The 23,091-nt window shown below is 34.3% G+C and overlaps 1 protein-coding gene across 2 annotated transcripts in view; it reads right to left on the bottom strand.

Annotated features, from left to right (window-relative positions):
- CTTNBP2 (cortactin binding protein 2) overlaps positions 1-23,091 on the bottom strand; it is a 184,619-nt gene that overhangs the window by 85,731 nt on the left and 75,797 nt on the right. The window contains exons 3-4 of one of the 2 annotated variants that reach the window (XM_051962300.1): positions 22,786-23,007; positions 4,534-6,190 (exon numbers count right to left, since the gene is read on the bottom strand). In XM_051962300.1, coding sequence (XP_051818260.1) covers positions 4,534-6,190; positions 22,786-23,007 — 1,879 coding nt within the window. Of the gene's footprint in view, positions 1-4,533; positions 6,191-22,785; positions 23,008-23,091 lie in introns of those variants that run through there. The other variant, XM_051962301.1, reaches the window with a different exon arrangement.

The raw sequence follows: 23,091 nt of genomic DNA, 5'->3' as shown, positions 1-23,091 counted from the left end.
CTCCTCAAGAGCACTAACATTTGCCTTTTACCTTAATGTTAAGCTTTTTTTGAACTATTACAAAATAAACATTTTAACAATGGCCTTTTAATGTAAACTACTCTGTGTCTTTTAGTTGTGGTTTCTTGAGAATACAGTGTATTTCAAATGTAAGCATCAGAAAGATAAAAGGTGTTTTTTTTTAATAGAAGCAGTGTTTTTTTTTTTTTTTAATGAGTCCTTGGATAAATGAACAGTCTCACAATTAGCAGCCAGGTAGGTTTGAAAGATGAATATATTTTAATCAAACTCTCTAATTTTTTTGAAGGCAGAAGCACATTTTCAAGACCTTTTTACAAAGTTATTTAAAAATATCCAGGCTGACTATGATGTTTTAACACAAGGTAAAATTTCATACCTTTACTATTTTTTTGAGAAAGTAGATAAATGTTTGTTATTTTAATGAAACCCATTAAAACATAATAGATGGAACCCTCCTAAAGAATAAAATCAAAGACCACCACAGAAAGTTTATTTTTCATTTAAAATTCCTATATACATCAATTAAAAAATGGTAGGCCTTTATTGATTTGTAAATAATATCTAGGAAATAACAAAACAGGACTGTGTTCATCCAGGATATTTTAGTAGTGTTAGGAAAGGTCAGTTTCATATTGAAAAGTTAGTAAATGTGAAGCCATTGTGAAAGCTTGCAAAGCATGCAATGAGGAAGGGCATGAGGACAGAAAACAGCTTCTGGCACCAGCTTCAGAATGTGGAGGTGGTTAATTCATAGCCCACATTGATTTCTTTTTTTCTGATTTAGTCCCTAAGCCAATCACATACAAAGAACAGAGAAATTATAATGAACTAAATTGAGATATAGAAAAATACCAAAGAAAATGGAAAGAAAAGAAAAAAACACCAAGGGTATGGAAATTCAGCTTCCTGGAGTAATTTCTATTTTAAACATTTGTTCATCTCTCAGATGAAATATGGTTATTGGGAGACCTGAACCATAAGAATTTTCATTCTCCTCAGAAGTACTTCAATTATTTTCCCCAGAGAATATTGCTAATAAAGAATTACAATTATCAGTATTGTGCTTATTATGAATGTTGTAGTTTTATTTCATCTGGCCATATGATAAATATGACTATATATCTTCTTGTAAAATGGCCTTCTGAAGTTAAAAAATATTAATTAGGGTCAAAATATAATGGAATGTAGTGGAACAGCTTTTCTCAGTAATGATATTAGAAGCAGTATTTAGCAAACTTATGACTACTATTTGGGAAAGAGAAGGAGAAAAAGCAGATTGTTTCCTAGTTAAAACAGTAGGCTGGAAGAAGCTAGTTATGTTACCTTGTTTCCTGAGGCAGTAAGAAAAGGATTGACCTATATGAGTAGTATGTGAAAAAACTTGGACTTTATACAGAAAATTTCAAGTAAACCTACATACAAGGGATGATTTATATCTTATAATGCATGGTGACAAGGAGAATATTCCTATCCTTTCAGAGCTGAACACAATAAAAGATTGCTATTCTGTGCCTTGCAAACCAGTTTTTCTGGGGAAAAAACAAGGGCACTGATGGAGAAACTAGTTCAGTTAATCTTGAGCTGCTGTTGTTGCTGCTCTGTTCTTAAGCTGTGACATAAGTTTCTCAAAAGATGGAGAACTGAAGCAATGTAGGTGATATCTACAAACTACGACTTCATCCTATCATTTACAAAAGCCCTTCTTAGAGACTAATGTCCATTCACTGAAAGTTAACACTTTTAGAGAGCCAGTTACTAAAGATTTATAGCTCTTGAGAGCTGTAACAAAAACAAAAATCTGCAATGCAAGGTCAGATCACCGACCACTTGAACACATCGTTCCTATCCCCCAGGGCCACAGGAGTAATGTGGGAAAGACCAGGCTAAAATGTGACTAGAGAAAAGGTATTATTTCTATGGCACAGTGGTAAGAACACTGGCTTTGATATATGATACCTGGAAAATCAACTGCTAAAGATCTCATATCCTTCCTGTAACACACTACTGTTGAACAAGATGCTCCCTTAGGCATCTCTTACCTCATAGTTATCTTCTAGCCATAATGTTGGGAAGCTTAGCAATTTTTTCTAGCAATGAGGGGTGCTGTTAAATATTATAAATGTAAAAATGCAAACATTTTAACATACAAAGAAGGCAAAGGAGCAGTTCTATTACGACTTTGCTAAATAAATTTGGTAAACATATAGGATCATGATTCTAAAATTGGAAAGAACCCCAAGCCTCCTAAATAAATCCTGTTATTTTACAGTTCAACACACTGAGACCTAAGGAAGGAAGATAATTTGCTTTAAGTCATTCAGCTAATAACTGTGGTGGAATTTGAACCTCGGTTCTCTGATTCTTACAATGCACTTTCCATTATAGTTTTCTCAAATAGCCACATACTTCTGAAGGCAGCTAGATGGGGCAGTAGATAGAACACTACTATCTGCCCCTGGTCCTGGAGTCAGGAGGACTGAATTAAAATCTGACTTCAGACACTTAACACTTACTAGCTGTGTTCCTGGGTAAGTCACTTAACCCCAATTGTCACACCAAAAAAAGAAAAAGGAAAAGAAAGGAGAGGAGAGGGGAAAGAAAGGGAAAGGGCAAAAGAATGGAGAGGATAGGAGAAGACAAAAGAGAAGAGGAGAGGAAGAAAGGACAGAAGAAGAGGGGAGAGGAGAAAAGGTAAAGGGAAAGAGGAAGGAAGAGGAGAGGGGAAAGAGGAAAGGAAAGGGGAAAAGGAAGACGGAAGGGGAAAAGGAAAGGAAAAGAAGGAAAAGGAAAAGGAAAGGAAAGAGAAAAAGAAAACAAAAAGAAGCTATGCATTTCTTCCCAAACTGCTATTTACCATTGCTCAAAGTATCTTCATAAAGTTTCTTTGGAACCCGCACTCACAATATTAGTACTTTATTTTTGTATCTCTCATTGGTGGCAAATTTTCATGCTCAAGGTCTGAGGAAAGTAGGGGTTCAGTACAAAGAAACCTCAAAATGGCAACTAGAACCATGTCTGACACACACTATAGGCAATCAAGCTAGACAGTATAGACTGGGGCCGAAAATGGGATATGCTTTCATAAAAAGAGATGAATTTTCTTTTGTGGATTAGCAGGCATTTTTTCCCAAAGAGTCAGTCCAAAAAGCACTGTGAACAACATATTACCACCCAAGATCTGAAAGGGGTAATATTCATTTCATGTACAAATTCTGATATACTTTTTACAATTCAATAGCTCACCACCTTTTCATTATTTAAAGGATCATCATAAAACAGCATAAACTTAGAGTGAGAAGGACTCTTGGAGAAAAATCAATTTACTTCCCTTATTTTACAGACAGGAAAACTGAGGCCCAGAGAGGTTAGCTGATTTACTCAGGACCAAACAAAGGACAGCTAGAAAGTATTTGAGGAAAGATTTGAACATAAGTCTTTTGGATTCCAAAACCAGCACTGCATCTGGTTATCCCTGTTTTTTTTTTCTCCAAATCCCCATAATAATCTATTATGAATTTGGAAGGGATCAGATAGAATTATAATTTTCTTTTAACTTCACATCTTGTCCAGAAATTAGAATTTTCTTAATATATATCAAAATATTAAGAAGTCCATATGTGATAAATGATTAGGAAGAATTAAAATAAACAGCAATTAAAATAATCTAACTTAAACAAAAGGTATGTAAATATGTTGTATTTCTTTTTAAAAGAAACATAAAGTTATCATAAAGAAGTAAACAGTGAAACTTAAATATTTAAAGATATTAATACCACTTTTTCCTCAAATAAATTATGGAGAATTGACTTCAGAGTTTGGAAAAACTGAGTTCACACTCTGCCTTAACATAAGCTCTGGGATCTTGGACAAATTTCTTAACCTCTCATTTCCCCCATGTTAACTTTTTAGTACTATTACTTGTTGATCTGCATCAGTAGAAAGAGTTTCCTAATCATCAGCTCCCTAAAGTGATTAAATTAGTCTTAAATTAAAGATAAATAAATAAAATAGAATTAGTTCGATTTCTAAACACATCTAGTTGATACTTTTTAGTTGGTAATAGTGGAAAGTGCCATAATAATCCACTTTTAGAATTCAAAGAAATGACAATATATTAACTTAAGGTATCTTACTAAAATTCAAGGCTTACAAAATAAATATGTCTTAAAGGAAAACTTTTCATCTTTCCTGTTGTTTCAAGTGACCCAAATAAGCATCTCTGTGTGCTCCAAATCTCTATTTTTAGATTTCTGTTTTTAAAGACAAGAAAGTTTATGAGAATGCTAGATTTTATTTGGCAAGATGAATTACCATGTCCTTGAAACTTCAAGGAATAAAAGAAGAAAAAATAAGAAAGGGAAAAGGAAGAAAAGAAAAAATATTACAAATGTCAACTGAAATCAAAAAGGAAAGATTTCAAGACATTGTAAAGGAAGTTGAAGCAACTGAGAGACCAATTGTACAGGACAGAAAACATTCTCAGGAGAGGTTGCAATATTTCAATCCCTTTACCTGATGCTGTTACCAGGAGGCTGTCTGAGGCACATGGTCTACAGGATGAGGCACTAACGGGGTTTATGGAGGAACTACAGGCAATGGTGGTGGGAATGACAAGGGGATTTTCTGAACATGCAGGTTGGCTCAGTCCAGGGGTTTCAGAAGGCCAGGCACCCACCTGAGAAGTGGCCATGGCTGAAATGGCACAGCCTGCAGGTGCCACAGTTAAATCTATGGTTGGTTTTGGTGGCAGCTGAGGGGAGGGTGATTTAGAGAGATTTTCCTCATTTATTACCCTAATTCCTTGTGGTGAACTGGAAGGAGATGAAGCCGTGGTTTTGTTATCAACTTTGGCCCCTGAATTAGAGGATCTGCTGCTATCCATAATAACTTTGATCTGAGGGTGTGGTGGTGAAGGAGTTTGGGAAAGCCCTGGCTTTTTTGGAGGGATGGGAGGAGGATTTCCTCGGTCAACTCTTGGTACATTGGGAGTCTTTAAACTCATTCTACCAACAGGGGGACAGGTGCCAGCTTCTACTGGATGGGGTGCTCCAGGTCTCACTGGAGCCCCTGCTTGAGGGCTTGTAAATCTTGACAGTGCTTGGGTTACAGTATTCCGGGCTAGCTGTTTGGCTACTAGGTTGTCACGACTCGTGGGAGAGACATCTCTTGATGGAGGGCTTTGGGTAGTATTTCCATTTTGGTCCTGGTCATTGGCATTGCCCTGAAATCTAAATCTAGCTGCTTGGACACGTGGGTTTGGACCTGGATGCAAAGATGCATTGGCACATGGTGAATGTGAACTGTGCATAGATGAAGCTAGTGAATAGTTCTGAGAAGCTATGCTTGGTGCTGGAGAGGTGGAAGGGGCAGCATTACTGGGAAGTGGGGATGTGCTACTTGGTAAAACTGGTGTTGAGCCAGTACTTGGTCCATTTTCCTCGATTCTGTTTGGACTTGGAGGTGGGATAGTTGGTGTAAGGGGAGCAATCAAATCACTGTAGGAAGACTGCCTGTCAATAACTGGCTTTACAAAAGTGGCATTGGTGCAAACGCTCCCTTTTGCACTGCCAGAAACGAGAGGACTTGCTGTTGAAGGCTTTGTAGGTACAGTCAAAGGCAACTTCTTAACATGGTCAGTACTATCCACCACTGTGTCGGTTTGGCAAGCAACCGACCTTGATGTAGGTCCTTCTGTTCCCACAGATATAGAAACCAAACGTTTATCTTTTGTCTTGCGGGGAAGAGAAAGGCTCGGTTTGCTGTCATTCCCCCTCTTCAGTTGCTCGATCATTTTTTTCATCTTGTCTATCTCTTCTTTGAGGTCAGTCGTGTGTGCTTCTTCTCTGTTAAGCTTGGCCCGAAGTTGTTCCCTCTCTGTGTCAAATTCAGAGAGTTGTTTCTCCATCTGCGCTTCCATCTCAGCACTTCTTTGTTTCTCCACAGAAAGTGCTTCCTCTAATTGATTTGTCTTCTTCTTTTCCTCTTCAAGACTGGCCATGACTTCTTCCAGCTTCTGGGCTTCTTCTATGATTTTACCAGATAACTGTTTGCATTCCTTGACCAGCATTAAGACTACATGCTTATTTTTGCCACGTTCATCCTCAAGGCGAGCAGATAACTTCTTGTGCTCCTGCTCTAGGGTCTGTAATTGCAGCTTTTCCATTTCCAGCTGAAAGAGAATGAAAAATAGATTTTTTAATTAAGATATAGGAAACTGTACAGGTGAATGTATAGGAAGGACTACATAATAGTATATGTGTGTACTGTATCTGAACAATTATTTTTACATGGTATGAATGGTTTCTGGTATCCTGGAGAATTGTGGGGTTTTTGGCCATTGGAGTGACTCCTGAAAAAAATGACAAGAATAATTTGCAAAACAATTCAAAATAAAAAACTGAGGTTAGGAATGTATTTCCTAATCCTAATTTAAAAATGGCTATCTGCATATGATTTTTCTGTCTTACTTTAATATAATTGACACTGTCTAACTGATCATTTTAGGCTACAGAATATTTTCAATATAGATGAAGGCTGTTTCACTTTATTAGCATGTATGCACACAAACAACTGATTCAAAGGCAAACAATTTAAGTAAAACTGATCAAACAAATATAAAAAATTTCTTTGTTAACTATATATATTCTAAATGTAAATATAATGTGTATTTTATAGCCATCTGTAGAGGAAAATATTGATTTGGAAAATGGTGAACAATTCATTCAACTGGTTCAGAGTATAGCTCTATGATTAATAACAGCAAAAATAAAGAAGCTTTCAGATTTCCATAGCTTTAAATTTTTTTACATTTTAAATGTCAATAATTTTTTTAATTTTACAATTTAAGATTGTAAATTATTTCTAAAATTTACAAAGTATTTTCTTCACAACATCCCCTATAAGAAAGTGGCATAAATATTATTATCCCATCTTATGGATGAGGAAACACACTTGGAGAGCTCTTAATTGACTTACACATTGTCACATAACAAAGAAACAAAATCTGGGACAAAAACTCAGATTTTATGAAATGGTGTGTTCTTTCCATCACACTATAAATCAAAGTTAGGTATGTGGTAACTAACTTGATAATTCAACCACAAGGAGTATTGGATTTACTCAAAAGTAGTGATTAATGGTTTCATGTCAAATTAATTTGGGGAAAAAAGTCCTCAGTGGAGTGCATCAGCAATATATGCTTGACACTATGCAGTTTTAAAATTTTCATCAATTACCTGGATAAAAACATAAATGGCATGCTTATCAAAAGTCTACAAACAAGAGAAAACTAGCAGAGACAGCTAACAATTGGAAGAACAAAGTCTGGACACAAAAAGATCACTGAACTAGATCTTAAATAGGGACAAATATAAAGCCTTGAATTAAACTAAATTTAAACTTGAGTTTTAAAAACAAACTAAAATATAAGACAGGAGGAGACATGGCTTGCTTGTAGGTCTGTTAAAAAAAAAGCTGGGTAAGGTGGGGAAGGGAACAAGATTATTGAATTCATGTCTTAATTTAGTGAGTCAATAATCAAAAGTCAAATATAATCTTTCTTATCTTTTCAAAAAGAAAAAAAAAAGGCAGAAATTGTCCAGCACATTGAAAGGAGAATGTCATGGAAAATTCATGGAAAAGGATTTCTACAATATGTGTAGAGAATAAAGTACATTTAAAAAAATTATTGTGTAAAAAGAAGCATTCTGATTTGGAAACTCTTTGGAAATAGAAGAGAAGGGAGAGGAGCAGACAATATATTTGTAGAACAGTGCTGATAATCAATTTTGCTTCTTTAATTTTGATAAGGTAGCTAATTTCCTGAAAGTTTGTTTACCACAGTGCTATGTATATATTAGTCTTTTAAGACATTCTCTAATATTACCATTTCTAGCACTGTTTTTTTTAATGTGCATGTACTTTTTTTCCTGAAAGCAAGATGTCACCATTTTAAGATAGTATTTACATTTAGCCTAATTAATGGAGGCCAATTTTCCTGGCGTTTAAGGAGTTGATCCCTTGATAAGCACAGCATTTAATATATATGAACTCTTCCAAGTTTCCAATTGTTAATCTGAAAACAGAAAAATGAAAAAACAGTCAAAAACCTTGCGTCATTGCAGCTCTGAGCAAACATTTAAAGGAACAGTTGGGTTTGTGACGTAGAAAGAAGTATGTATTATGCATGTTTTCTTTTCACCTTTTTTAGCATTAGTTTACAGAATGATATAGAAAAAAGACAAGGCTGCAAGAGTAGAGCAGAGCTGTGGTCCAGGTTCTAACATTAATTAGCTGCATAAATTAGATAAGTGAATTCGGTCCTTTGAGCTTTGGTTCCCTCTTTTATTAAATGATGAGATTGGCCTAATTCAAAACTTTTTAAATTGTGAGTTGCAATCCTGTATGGGGTCTCTTAACTGAATGTGGGGATCACAAAATTATGATTTGTTATCAGCAAATGTTTGATTTGTATGCCTACTTTATATACTTATGTCTCCAGGGTCATGTAAAAATTTCTCAGGGGAAAAAAGGGGTCACAAGTGAAAAAAGTTTAAGAAGTTCTGGCCTGGATAATCAGTAAGATTTCCTCCAATTCTCAAAGCCCATGACTTTGACTGTTAAGATCCTCCCCACCTTTGACATTCAATGATTTTATGAACTGTTATTTCATCTTTCCTAGAAATAATCAATCAGCATTCAAGACACCCAACATGTATTAAGTGCCTATTATGTATCACCCTGTTGGCACCGAGTGTATTAAAATCAAAATGTCATGCAGTTCCTACCTCCAAATAACTTGAATTCAGGGGTGGGGAAGAGGTGAGATCCCAGAAGACAAGTAGCAGGACATAGGCACAATAAACTAAATAAAGGAAGGGAGCACAGGAGACAAAAGATCCAAGTGCTCTCATTTCACAACTAACATTAGAACATTTCTTTGTTATAATATTCAGGTAAAATATCAGAAGATTATCTACATTTGCATCAGATCAAATAATTTTAGTATAATGTTTGTGTACATTCTCCAAATTTCCCCATTCATTCAATACATTTTTTCTCATCTCAATTCGGGGGATTTTATTTCAATTCAACAAACACAATTGATGGTGAGGATGATAACAATTATGATGTTAACAACTAGCATTTAAAAACAATTTCTAAATTTGCAAAATGATTAACAAATAGTATCTCTCTCGATCTTCACAATCACCCTAGGAGGTCAATGCTATTATTCTTATTTTCAATTGAAGTGACTGAGGCAGTTTTTTTTTTTTTAAGTGACTTGCCATGGGTAACATAACTAGTAAATCTGAGGACAGATCTGAATTCATGTATTCCCTTATTTCAGATAGTAGTCTATCCACTAATTAGATTAGCAGTTCATCTACTATCCATTATGTGCAAAATGGAAGGCAATGTAGCATAATGAACAGAGAGCTGGCCACAGACTTGGGTTCTATGAGTGTGGGTTCCAGTTTTATCTTTGCTATATACTGAATGTGTGACCCTAAGAAAGTCATTTAATTTTTTTCAATATCCAGGTAAAAACCACTAAGATTTTAAGTTATGGAGAAAGTGCAAATCTATATGGCCAGAGGGTATGATATTTATCAGGCATTCTATCACAAGGTCTAATTTTTTTAAAATGTGCAAAGCACTTTGGGCACTGAGTCTATAAAAACACAAACAAGAACACTGCTGGGATAAAGCAATGAATAAAACATTGTCAGTGTTCTCCAGGGGTATTAAAATCTAGTTGAGAGAATGAAACACAAACTCAAGTACAAAGTACACACATATACATACAGACAAGATACACACATACACAAACACACAAGATCAATTGGAAATGATCTCAGAAAGAAGATACTAGCCTTAAGGAGGATGGGGGGGAAGGGTTCTTTTAGAAAATGAAAAATTAGCTAAGATTTGAAAGAAATTGAAATGGAATTGAAAATTGCTTTTGTTATATTTATTGTTAATGTCTCACTGATATATGTCTAGTCACAACTACTTCTATGTAGTGGTTTGAGGTGGGTTTTATTTTTTGCAGTATGGGCCTTCACAAAAGAAAGATATTTTGCAGAAGGATTTGAGAGAATAATTGTTAAGTTGGTTGGAAGGGACTAAGTGGGTGGTTGTTTCAAGAATAGCTCACAAAGCTAAAGTGGGAGAAATGAATGAAGAGGAACACTGAACACATGCTGTTGCAAATCCAGGAAAGAAAACTATGTAGGTGGATATATAGCAGTAAATGTAAAGCTAATTAATTTCAACTGAATGTAGAATACAAAGGAGAAGTCACAGACAAACTAAAGAATGTGAAATGATGTGGCCATTAATAGACTAGAAAAACATGACAAATGCTCATAAAAGCAAGTCATAACTATAAAAGATTCTTAATAATTACACAAACCCATTTTATTATTCGCATGTATTTTATGTTATAACTATGGTTCTCTCTTGCTGTCCGACAATTTCCCAGTAGTCCGCATAGGTACTGTGGCCAATCTGGTCAAAGCTCAGCATTCCCAAGCTGCCTACTATTATTATTGAGGAATTTTAGGGATGGAAAGGAGAGATATAGAAGAAAAGATCAGGAGGTAGAAAAAACTGTTCTTTCTTCATTTACATAGCACATGTTACTGTTTAGAACTACAAACTGATGTTTCTGCTGCACCCTCAAAGGAACAATTCTTAATTTAAGAAAGTCTAATTTATAACAATGAATTGCACAAAAAAGTCTTAAGAATGAGCAAAAAACAATTGCAAATGTAAAACTTACCACAAATACTCACATACAAACACATACACACACACACACACACACATATCTCATTCTGACACAAGATTTTATGTCATGCTATTTCTCCATATAAATCTCTATGGTAATCTTTATAAGATGTTATAAAGTGAATATTGTAAGAAGGAAGACTACAATGAATACAAATCAATACAATGGAATAAAACATTTATTTAAACGAAGGGACAAAACATGTTATATAAATAGAAAAAATTGAATCTGTCATGCAACTGACCTAATTACACAGAGCTATCACTGAGGAAAAGCTATATTTGATACACTAGGCTATTGTTAGCTCTTTCTCTGCAGAAAAAGAATGCTGGTTTTAGCTTCTTATTTTAAAATATTGCTCTCAAGGCCCTTTACTTCATATAGGATAAAAAGGCTAGATATTTTTCACATATTTTGGAAAAATGTACTTTAACTTCAAATTAAAGTGAGAAATATATTAAAGAAGGGGACAAAATGAATGGCAAAGCTTTAGGTTATTGATAACTCCTTAGTTGGTTAAGAGAAACAAAGTTCCCAGGTAATTAATAGACTTACTTCATTTCCAAATTGACTGCTATATAAATTTAAGCACTATACACAAAAAATTGTTACCCTTCTTAGGAATCTCAGCAGAAATGAGTACATGGATGATCATTACTTAAAGATAGACAGCTAAGTCAGAGTTCAAGGTAAATATCCTAGAATTTTAGCAGAAGGATGCAAAGCTTTAGCTAAGAAGACTTCATTAGTAAATTAAGAGGCCTTTACTGTCATCGTCATTCATTTTGTTACTGGCTACATGAAGGGAATTAATGTATAATTATGTTTTCCTAATTCAAGTATTCCAGAATAATATCTAGAACTCAAATAAAAATGAAAATGTATAGGTCAGTATTTATTTTCAAGAAAAAAATGAGTAGGCAAATTTGGTTGTTTTTTAAAAAAGACTCTCTCCCTTATCCCCATCCAATCAGTTCTTTTCTTACAGCTCTCTAGAAAACTAGAGACAAACATTGTTTTACATTTTTTTCTCTTTCTCTTGAAAGAATACTTCATTCTTCTTGGTTCTACAGTGTTAAAAAGATACATTTTTTTTGGAGCAGAGAAAATTTTGTATTATTAAAAGTACTGTGCAATTTTCCAAATGCAACCCAATCATATAATTTCTTCCAAAGTCAGGTCCTACCTAATAGTAAAAAATCTGTGTTTTTCCAAGATACATGAACTAAAATCTGATGGACTAAAATCATTGGATTGTTCATTAATCTGCATGCCACAATCTCAGAATTATGAAATATTCTATTTAGTTTTACTGGGGCTAGAGGAGAAATTAACATTTTGCTTTCAACAGTATCTATTTCTTGCCACAATCTTTAACCATCCTTTGGTAAAGCCAAGGTTGGTCAATATAAAAACCAATTTAAAAAATTAAAGATCAAAAATGAAGAAGACATCAAAATCATAAATATTTATCAGAATTTGTATTCTAGGGTTCAATATAATCAGCAAGGTAGTATCCATAAATACATTGTGGGCTATCAAATTGTGCATACCCTTTGATCCAGCAGTGTTTCTACTGGGCCTTTGTCCCCAAGAGATCTTAAAGAAGGGAAAGGGACCCACATGTGCAAAAATAATTGTGGCAGCAAGAAACTGGAAACTGAGTGGATGTCCATCAGTTGGAGAATGGCTAAATAAGTTGTGGTATATGAATGTTATGGAATATTATTTTTCTATAAGAAATGATCAGGACAATGATTTTAGAGAGGCTTGGTGAGATTTATATGAAATGATGCAAAGTGAAATGAACAGAACCAGGAGATCATTGTACATGGCAACATTAATGTTATATGGCGATCAATACTGATGAACATGACTCTTCCCAACAATGAGATGATGGATGCCAGTTCCAATGATCTTGTAATGAAGAGAGCCATCTACACCCAGAGAAAGAACTGTGAAAACTGAATATGGATCACAGAATAACATTCTCACTCTTTTTGATGTTGTTCACTTGCATTTTGTTTTCTTACTCATTTTCTTTCCTTTTTGATTGGATTTTTCTTGTGCAACAAAAGAATTGTATAAATGTATGTATATATACATATATATATGTTTTAACATATTTAACATGTATGACATATGCTGGATTGCTTGCCATTTAGGGGAGGGGATGGGGGGAAGGAAGGGAAAATATGAAACACAAGGCTATGCAAGGATCAATGTTGAAAAATTATCCATGCATATGTTTTGAAAATAAAAAGCTTTAATTAAAAAAAAAAGATAAAAGAAAACTTGTCATTCAAACCTTGTTTTCTACTGTGGTTTGGGCTACATATGATATTTTGTTTTAAAATAAATTTCTTTGAGTTATTAAAAAAAAAGATCCTGTCCAGTTCTGTTTTCTTTAAAAGGCATATGTGGAAGGCATTAATCCATTAAAATTTAGCCTCCTACCCATTCATATATTCTAATTTGGTTTATAAGAGAAGCAATGAGATTGCTCCCTCTTTCTTATATATTCTTGTGAATTCTTTCTTTTACTTTCTGGCATTTGATACATAATCCTACAGTTTCTTCCATTTATAGTTTTTGCTATCCAACTTGGGACATGCTGGAATTTGGTGATCATGTTCCTAAATACATTACTTTTCTCTGCTGGTGACTTGGGAATCTATCAATTTAAAGTAGCCCTCTGGTTCTGACAACTTTCTTTTATGATTATTTGAAAATACTATCTAATTATTTTGTTTCACCATACCTTTCAGGCAACCTGAGGATAAAATAACTCAATCTGCTTTGTTTCCCATATTTGTCTGTTTGTTTTAATTGAGCTTTAATATTTCTAGTTGTATCCCTGAAATTCTGAGATTGATTTCCTCCCTTCTCTTTTCCAGTGTCTACACTATTATGTTAATGGGTTTTTTCCCTCAGTTTCTATTTTTTCATCAAGACTTCTCATTCCATTCCTTACCTTTTCTTCCAGATGTGTGCTCGTTTTTCTCTCTCTCTCTTGTTCTGTGTGTGTGTGTGTGTGTGTGTGTGTGTGTTCTGTCTCTTTACCCTAGAGTTTCTTGTAGACTATCCATTCTATTTTTTGAGATTCTACAAATAATTAATGTATACTTTTTTCTTTTCTGGAGTTTAATCTTGGAATTTCCTTAACATCTAGTATTTCTTTATTTTAACTGGAATTTCTCTTTGTGGGTTTATTTCTTCAGTGTCTTTCTCTCTTCCCTCTCATGTTCTACCCCACTCCTCACAAAATAAAGCTTAACTTCTCAGTTTTCTGCTGATGAAAGTTGGAAGGCTGTAGTTGAGTCATTTCTGAGTAGCATCTTTACTAAATATTATTGGTTAAGGAACATCTCACATATTGCTATTTTCAAACTTCTCCTGACTCTGAAGCTGCATGAACCATTATCAAAAGAAGTCTTTAGGACAGAGAGATAGAATATGAATGGTGAGCTGACAAATGCTAACAACTTTTGCTATGTGGAATATCTAGATCTCATTGTGCCATTCAGAGTGTAGACAGTGATCAAAGAGACATCAGCAGGCACAGAAACTTTAACCTAACGTTAAAACCTGTATTAGAGGCAGTAAATATAGTGTTGATATCAATTACAGGAAGCTCTAAATTCTGTAGATCAGGATTTTGGTAGGAATAATAAGTAGAAAGTCAATAAAATAGCTATGCAGGGCTCTCCTGAACCCTGGAAGGCCAGACAACTCATTCATAGGAATTACCTTGTGAGGGATTCCCCCTCCGCCTCAATATTACTCTTGCAAATATTGATCTTTTCATTCATTTATCAAATTACAAAGTACTAAAATGGTGAATGGATCTGTGATCTCACAAACTCAAGCATTCCTACCAAATATGAAAAATCAGTCAATCCATGTCTGCCTATTCCTTACAACTTTTATCAATGTCTTTCCAACTGTCACCACAGAGGCCCCCCCTACCAAATATGAAAAATCAGTCAATCCATGTCTGCCTATTCCTTACAACTTTTATCAATGTCTTTCCAACTGTCACCACAGAGGCCCCACTCAATACAACTGCGGTCTTCATCATTTACTTTCAATATTGTAAGAGTACTGGGAAATACCACTTAATTCATCCACCTGTCATTCTTCCTTCTTACCACATGAGTGCCTCATTTTCTTTTTCTGTCATTCAGTGGCAAGGGAAGGGAATAAGCGTTTACTAAGTTCCTATTACTCATTCAAATTCTTTTATGACATCCTTTATTTTTATTCTTCAGAATTCTTCATTAATTATATATCACAGTCTTTTCATATCCATCATATATCTTTCCACTGCCCTTTGGATATTGCTCCATCTTTAAAATGTCAAAGGCAGAAGTGTTTTAGGTTTCACTGTTATAAAGTAAAATTGGTAAAAATGATTTTATATTTATATGTGTGTATACATATATTTAAAATATATGGTAAGAAAAAAATTGAGGTTCATTAAAGTGCTTTGTCATTTCTGTGAAACAATCTAAGCTGTTCATCTCTTCCTTTTCAATTCTGGGCCCAGAGCATTGACCATCTATTGGAAAACTCTAAAAGATATTTATCCAGATGTATGTGAAATATGGACAAAAGCCATTCTTCATCCATTTGGTTTTTCTTGTGTGGATGGAAAGATAGGTGAAACTATTTTAAAATGATTTTAAGATCTCTTCCAAGTGGTTTTACAATGCCTTGGTGTTTGATGCCATCAACATAATGTCATCTACAAATAAGAACATTTAGAAAACCTTACAATACACTGGAAATCCCTCCTTGTCTTGAATTTGACATTGGATCACCACAATCTCAGTGGTAAATACCCTTGATGAGTAAATACCTTTTTTTTTTTTTTTTTTTTTTTGCTTTGCTAGACTTAAGGCAGGAACAATGTATCCTGACACAGTGCTTTGTACAACTTAGAAAGCCAGTAAAAATAAGTTATTATAAAACAGTATATTAAAAAGTTTTAAGAACATGATTGAAATGCACTAAATCCAAGAAATACAATATAAATTTCAATGACATCAGCTGAAATGCACCACATCTTGTCAATGTGGTTTGTGGGTTGTTTAAAAAAAAAAAAAACTCTGGAGACTTTAGTGGTTTTGTACAAGTCTTTGTAGAGGTTTTGAAGTCTAGAGTAAAATTTGTATGAATCTGCCAAATTTCATCGGATAGAACTTCATGATATCATTGCATTATATAGTTCTTTTAAGTTCCCAGGATACTTCTTATGGCAAAAGTGCCCCCTTTCTTATCTTTAAGTCCTAAACTAAACAATATTTGTTGCTTTCTCCTAAATATATTTATATATGTTTTTGTATACATGCAAACATGACAATAGAGCTAACAGAATCAAAGTCCTTAATATTCAGTGTAATGGTCAAATCAATCTCTTCCTAGATGTTAAAGGTGAGATGTTAAAATCCTCTGAAAAGGAAAAATAGAAGAATTATTTCCATTACATTTTAATAGTAGATGAAGGAAGGAAGGAAATAAACCTACTATGTACCAGGCATTGTGATATATGTTTTAAAATTATTTTATTCTCACAACAACCCTGGGAGGCAGGTACTACTATGATCCTCAATTTATAGATAAGGAAACTGAAGCAGTCAAAGTTTAAGTGACTTGTGGGAAACATATAGCTATTAAGTGCCTAAAGCCACATTTGAAGTCAGATTTCCCTGACTTCAGGGCCAATGCTCTATCCGTTACATTTACTAAACTGCTATGAGGAAGCATCACAGTATAACAGTTAAATAATTTCTAAAAAATTAAAGAAAGCACATTTAGCTTAATGGGTTGGGAAAGTTTTGAATTATTATATTGCATATATTATATTAAAATATTAATATATTATATTACCATATAGTTTCCTGTAAAATTCTGTTATTATTGTGGTTTGTAGCTTTTTCAGTCCACTGAAAATAAGTTTTTGATTGACAGTTATCTGACAGTCCCCGGTGCTTTGCTCTAATTCTTAAGTAGATATTCTAAGGTCAATGGATCTGCAGTAGAACTTTAATGAGAATATCTTACATTTAACATCTAGGAATAGATTGACCTTATTACATTACTGAGGCAGGTGGGTGGCATAATAAATATTTTACTAAACTCAGTTAAAAAGATCCAAGTATAAATCCTGCCTCATTCATTTACCAGCTGTGTAACCCACAGCATATAATTAGCTCTAAGCCTCAGTTTTTCTCATTTGTAAAGTGGTGATAATCTAGCTATCTATTCCATAGGGTTATTCTGAGGAATAAAATTAAATAATATAGGTAAAGTACTTCACAAAATGTAAAACTGTTTCAGTGTTAATGAAGATTGGTTTTTCTCATAAAGGAAGGTCAATAAATAATTCAGCAGACTACTGGAATGCCAAAACCTAGGCTATAAAACAATTAAAGGACAGCTAGATAGCACAGTAAATAAAGTTTTGGGCTTGGAATCAAGAAGATTCATCTTTATTAGTTCAAATCAAACTACTAGCTGTGTGATCCTGGGCAAGTCACTTAACCCAGTTTGCTTCAATTCCTCATCTATAAAATGAGCTTGAAAAAAGACAAACCACTCCAGAATCTCTGCTACAAAAAGGGAACATGAAGAGTCAGATAGGACTTAACAAGACCAAAACAATTCAGACTTTATATATGTAATAAGTTTATAGGCCCCACAGAAGACCATGTCCAAAAACTCAAGCAGATGGAGAAAAGACAAAGTTTTTGTTAAAGTTAGAAGGAGAGGAGAGAAGAGATATTAGGGAAGGGAAGGGAAGGGAAAAAGAAGATAGGGCAGGAAGGAAAAGAGAGAGGCGAGGGGAAAGGCAGGGAAGAAGAAAGGAAAGGAGGAAGAAGAGGGAGAGAGGAAAGAAACAAACAAAAAGCATAGGATTAAAACTTTAAGGAGGCTCAAATGTAACTCAGCAATCTTTTTCCTTTCAGATTTCCTTGAAGTATCCTTTTCCTTTCATTGATGATCTTACCATTAAAATTTTAAACAAAGTATTCCCCTTTTGTGTGTGTGTGTGTGTGTGTGTGTGTGTTTTTTTCCTACACTAAATTCACTTTCTCTTCTAATTAAGTTTCACTGCAAATCACTGACCTTGGAATATTTACTTAGGAATTAGAGAAAAGTACAGGGGACTGTCAGACAACTGTCAACCAAAAACTTAATTTCAGTGGGCTACAAAGACTACTCATCATAGTAGCAAGAGAATCTTACCAGGAAACTATATGCTAATATAATATATGCAATATAATAATTCTAAACTTTTACAACACATCAATGACAACCTTGACTGAACGTTGGCTATGTATCAAGTATTATATCAGACTCTCTAAAAGTGATGAAGGAATTTGAATACTTGGTTCTTGTACTTGGAGGAACTTAACCATTTAATAAAAATGAGACATCAAACATTTAAAATTTTTATAACAATATACATATATTAATAATTTCAGCCCAAAATGTACAAGCACATAAAAGGACTAGAGATTTCCTTCTAGGATAGTGAGATTAAGAAGAAAATTAGTAAAGAGAAGAGAAGGAGAAGAACAGTATTGCATTGATGCTATTTTTGTAGACAACTAGTGGGAGGAAGGCCATATTTGGCAGTGTAGCATGGTAGACACAGAACAGTTGGATTTTAGTACTGATCTACTGCTTTTATCTGAGGAATTTGGGCAAAGCATTTAATTTCTATTCATCTATAAAATGACGATTATAACTTTATTTGCTTGAAGAGAGAGGATGGACTGGATTACTTAATTAATCAAGAAAGCAAGAGGTCAGAAGAATGTTTTTCCTATTTGGAGGAGAAATAAAAGAGCCAGACAATTATGAAGGTACCAAGAATTTTTAGTATGTACTTACATGTTGTATTTGATTGATAATTGTACAATGTAAGAAAATAGTTTTGGGATGAAAGTTTTTTTTTTTCATTTCCTTAAATATGGGCTAAGGCAGTAGATCTCACTATTACTCATGGAGGTTTTTTACCTTATTTGAAAGGTAACTGAGAGCTAGACGGTAGCTAGGTGGTACAGTGGATAGAATGATAGGCCTGGAGTTAGAAAGATTCATCTTTGTGATTCCAAATTTAGTTTTCTATTTCAGTTTACTCACCTATAAAATGGCTATAAGAGCACCTAAAGAATTTACATCACAGGGTTGATATGAGGCTTAAATGATTCTGTATATAAATAATTTGCAAGATTAGTTAGCCACATAAATGTCAGTGAGGTGGTGAATTATGGCAAATATAGAGCCAACCTCTGTCCATGTTCCAGTCCTGCCTCTGACCTGTCCCACGTTGGGTGATCCCTGCACAGTTTGTTAGTATCCCAGAAAACTCTCTTAAATACTTTAAGTTGCAGAAAGGTACAGTTCTGCTCTTGCAGAGGCAAACTCCTCACTGTAAGATCTCTGCATTAGCGAAATCTTATATCTAGTAAAAAAAAATTTAAATTGCTACTAACAAAGCAACAACCCAGAGAAAAGGAAAATAGTAAATGATCACCAAATCTGGGTACAAATTGGTAAAAATCTAGAAAAGGAAAAAAAAGGTACCCTAAGTCCTTACACATTTCAAAAATCCATAACTTTATCAATATAGATATTCCTTTTATCTTCTATACTTTAAAATAAGGCCTTTATGAACTTCTGGGAACAAAAAAAGGAATAGGCCTCTGAATCTAGCAAATACAGTTATTACTTGACCACCAAATATCATCTATCACTAACAAATGAGCATATTTGAAATTAAGACATAAAGGGTTTTAAAGAAGAAATGGGATGACAGACCTTGTTGAAATCAGGGAATTCAATGGATTGGTCCAGTAGTAATTAAGTGCTTGTTGTCCTTTGTTTTCAAAGAGGACTAAAATGATATCATTATATTAGAATTGAGTTACAGAGGGTCCCACTATGGCTAATCAGATCACTATGAACTCAGAATGCTCTGCCACAGGTTGGACACAAATAGTTCATATGAACATTTGAGTTGGCTTTTCTAATTTTTCATATTTCCTTTGGGTTAATTCCATTCTGCTTTGCTCATAGAGCATACAACATGCTGGGAGGTCCTGCATCAGTGTCTCCAATGTCATAAAATTAATTCTAAAGTTCTTAAGAGATACCTTGAAAGTGTCCTTGTATCACTTTTTTTTCTGATTACCTTGTGAGTGCTTGCCCTGTGTGAGTTCTCCATAGAATATATATATATATATATATATATATATATTTTTTTTTTTTTTTTAGCAAAAATACATTTGGCATTTGAACAATGTTGTCAGCTCGACAGAGTTGTGCTCTCTGCAGTAGAACTGGAATGCTTGGCAATTTAGTTTGAGTAATGATCTCGGTGTCTAGTATCTTTCCCTGCTAAGTGAGCTTCAAAACCTTCCTAAGACTTCAAAGAAAGATGGGAAGGAGGAAATGTAATGAAAATTTACCATAAATAGTTGGGATAGAGGGCAAGGAGAAAGAAGAGACATTCAAAATTGGAGATATTTTTAAAGGAATAAGTCTGAAAAACAATGTAAGATGATAAGGTCAGGGAAGATAAAGATAAAGTAGGACATGGTTTCCCTCAGGTGGCAGAAAATACATTTTTAGCATGTAGCCACTGACTATTCCCATGAAGGTAATGAAAGAAATATTCTGACTTGAAGCTCTTGGGAAATAAGATCAGTTGATATAATAGGATGGGGGTGGGGAAGGGAAGAATACGAGAATTCAGAGACTTAAAGCCAGAGGAATTTATGTCTCATGGTCTCCATTTTTTCCAAGAATTAGTTACCAGCTGTGAAGGAAATGAGTTTAAAAGCAATTATAAAGCAGTTAGGGTGAACTACAGACTAGAGAATCAATGATGCAGAAATGGTAGCAGTTCAAATCAATGTCTATATTAGAGATGGGTCATGAGTATTCATTTCAGCAAATATTAAACATGTGCAAGACCTATAGGAGCTGGAGAAATAGAGATGGAAGAAGACCCCAAACCTGTCCTCTGGATCTTGTAAATCAAATAAATCTTCATCTTATTGGGATGGGATATGTAGCAGAGAGTGATAAGAACAAAGGAAATGTTTATCAGATCCCAAACATTAATTCATTTTAGATACCATGATATCTGTCACAACTTGTATCCTTTCTCTCCCATCTAAACCAGTGACCCTTCAGACCTGACTTCTTGAGACCATTCCCCTAGTACTACTCCTTGATATAGACAATCCATTTAGTGTTGGTGCTTTTCCCTGGGGCCACAATATCCTGAAAGAATATGAACTCATCCTACCCACTTTATGCAGCTTATCTAAGACCAATCTTCACATTCCACTCATCCAACCTAAACAACCTGTCATCTTCCCTGCTATTCACACATAACTTCCAAAAATGTTCCTTTTTTCACTTTTTGCTTTGAATGGTAATAGAATAAATACCACCACTGCTTCTGAAAAGAGAAAGACATCTGACTACTTTAAGTCTTTACTTACCATTCATTAGATTGGTACTCCTTTTTCTATTATCCTTCCCTTATATGTATTCTCTTCTCTTATTAAAAATATATATGTTATAATAGAAGAGTTTGCTTCATTTTTTGTATTTATATGCCATCCACAGTACCCAGCATAGTGTTTGGTATATTGTAGGTACTTAATAATTGCTTTTTATTCATTCATTCATATATTGTAATTCATATGAGTAATCATTCAGTCAGCCACATAACACGATGTAAAAGCATGTTTCTTGGATTTGTCCCATAATACAGCAAGGACAGGAATAGAAGTAGCAAATGGGTGGGGAGTGGGGGTGGGAAGGATCTAATATTGAAAACTAGGATAGAAGGGGGTAGTGAGTCCAGGGGCCTATCTAGTTACTGTGAAGCTAAGTTATTTAAATCAGAAAGGCAAGGCAGAGAAAGTAGTAAGAAATAGAACTGCAACTCAAAATATAACTACTTCAGCAGTTATATAATTTCTGTATAAAAAGGCATTTCATGAAATTTGAATTTGCAAAAATGTCTCCAGGATTTCTATTTCACTCTTACCATTCATCTAAAAATACATACTGCTTGCTTTCAGTTTTAGTTACCTCAGGGAATAGACCAGGAGGGACCTAAAAGTGATCCTAATGAATAATACTAAAGAAACTTTGAGGCTTTGGCTGCCAGCATTTGTCAGTTAACAAGAAAAACTATTAGCAGCTGCATCATATTTTAGTATTATTGGAGTATTTGGGCACAAAGCAGAATTGACTCTGGTCTATTATATATTCCTTTCTACATGAATAAATACAACCAAGGCAGGAAGTTGCATTCAAATGGCAGAATAGCAGCACTATTTCAGAACATAAGGATCAATTCTTCCATATCTACATGAAAGCTTTGTATATTGTAGTTTTTAAATCAAAGTTTCCTCTATTCCAATATTAATATGGTTTATAATTGCATTTTTGTAAGTGTTAATTTAAAAATAAATTGAGAAATTCTCTAGAAACATTGAAAATTATGGATTTTGTCAGTAGATGACATTTATGAAAATAAATCAAAATATGATGATATGAAACTAGTTTCTAACATATGTTAGAGTAGAGAGAAATCTCTGAAAACAAAGCATATCACTCAAAGGTTTCTCTATCCTGATATTAATGTTACATCTGAACTATATAAATGATGGTATGAGAGAGTTCACTTTCATTTAATCGACACTTATTCTCAATGCCTAGACACACAATACTGCCATCTGTTACCTTTCAGGAGTGGTAACATTTGGAGTCTATTATCTCTACCACTTTGGGTTTACTAGAGTAGACCTGGAAAGACACTCAGCTGCATGAACACAAGAGAACTAGCATTTGGAAATGAATATTTGAGACTAAGAAGTAAGGGGGGAATGAAAATGAAAATTTTTTGAAAAGTAACTTAGCAGTTAAAGTACCTTCTTTTGTCTGTTTTCAGCAGCAGCCAGCTGTGTGGACATTCTTGCCTGCATTTTCCTGCAATGAGCCATGACAGCATCCAAAATGGACAGGGGGTTGGTACAAACTGGCTTCTCTGCATCTCCAACACCTGCTTCATAGTCCCTCTGCAGAGCCAGGAATGGGTCATTTAGATTAAACCTTCCATATCGTTCCTGAATAAACACCTCCTTCCTTCGTGCCTGAAAGAAAAATAGGATCAATTTAATAAATTGCTTGTTTTCTGTTAAACATTATTAACAAACAGATGACAGGTGGCTTTTCTC

Source organism: Antechinus flavipes, chromosome 5 (genome assembly GCF_016432865.1).
Source record: "Antechinus flavipes isolate AdamAnt ecotype Samford, QLD, Australia chromosome 5, AdamAnt_v2, whole genome shotgun sequence".
NCBI lineage: Eukaryota > Metazoa > Chordata > Mammalia > Dasyuromorphia > Dasyuridae > Antechinus > Antechinus flavipes.
This window is presented reverse-complemented; position numbering and strand designations above follow the sequence as displayed.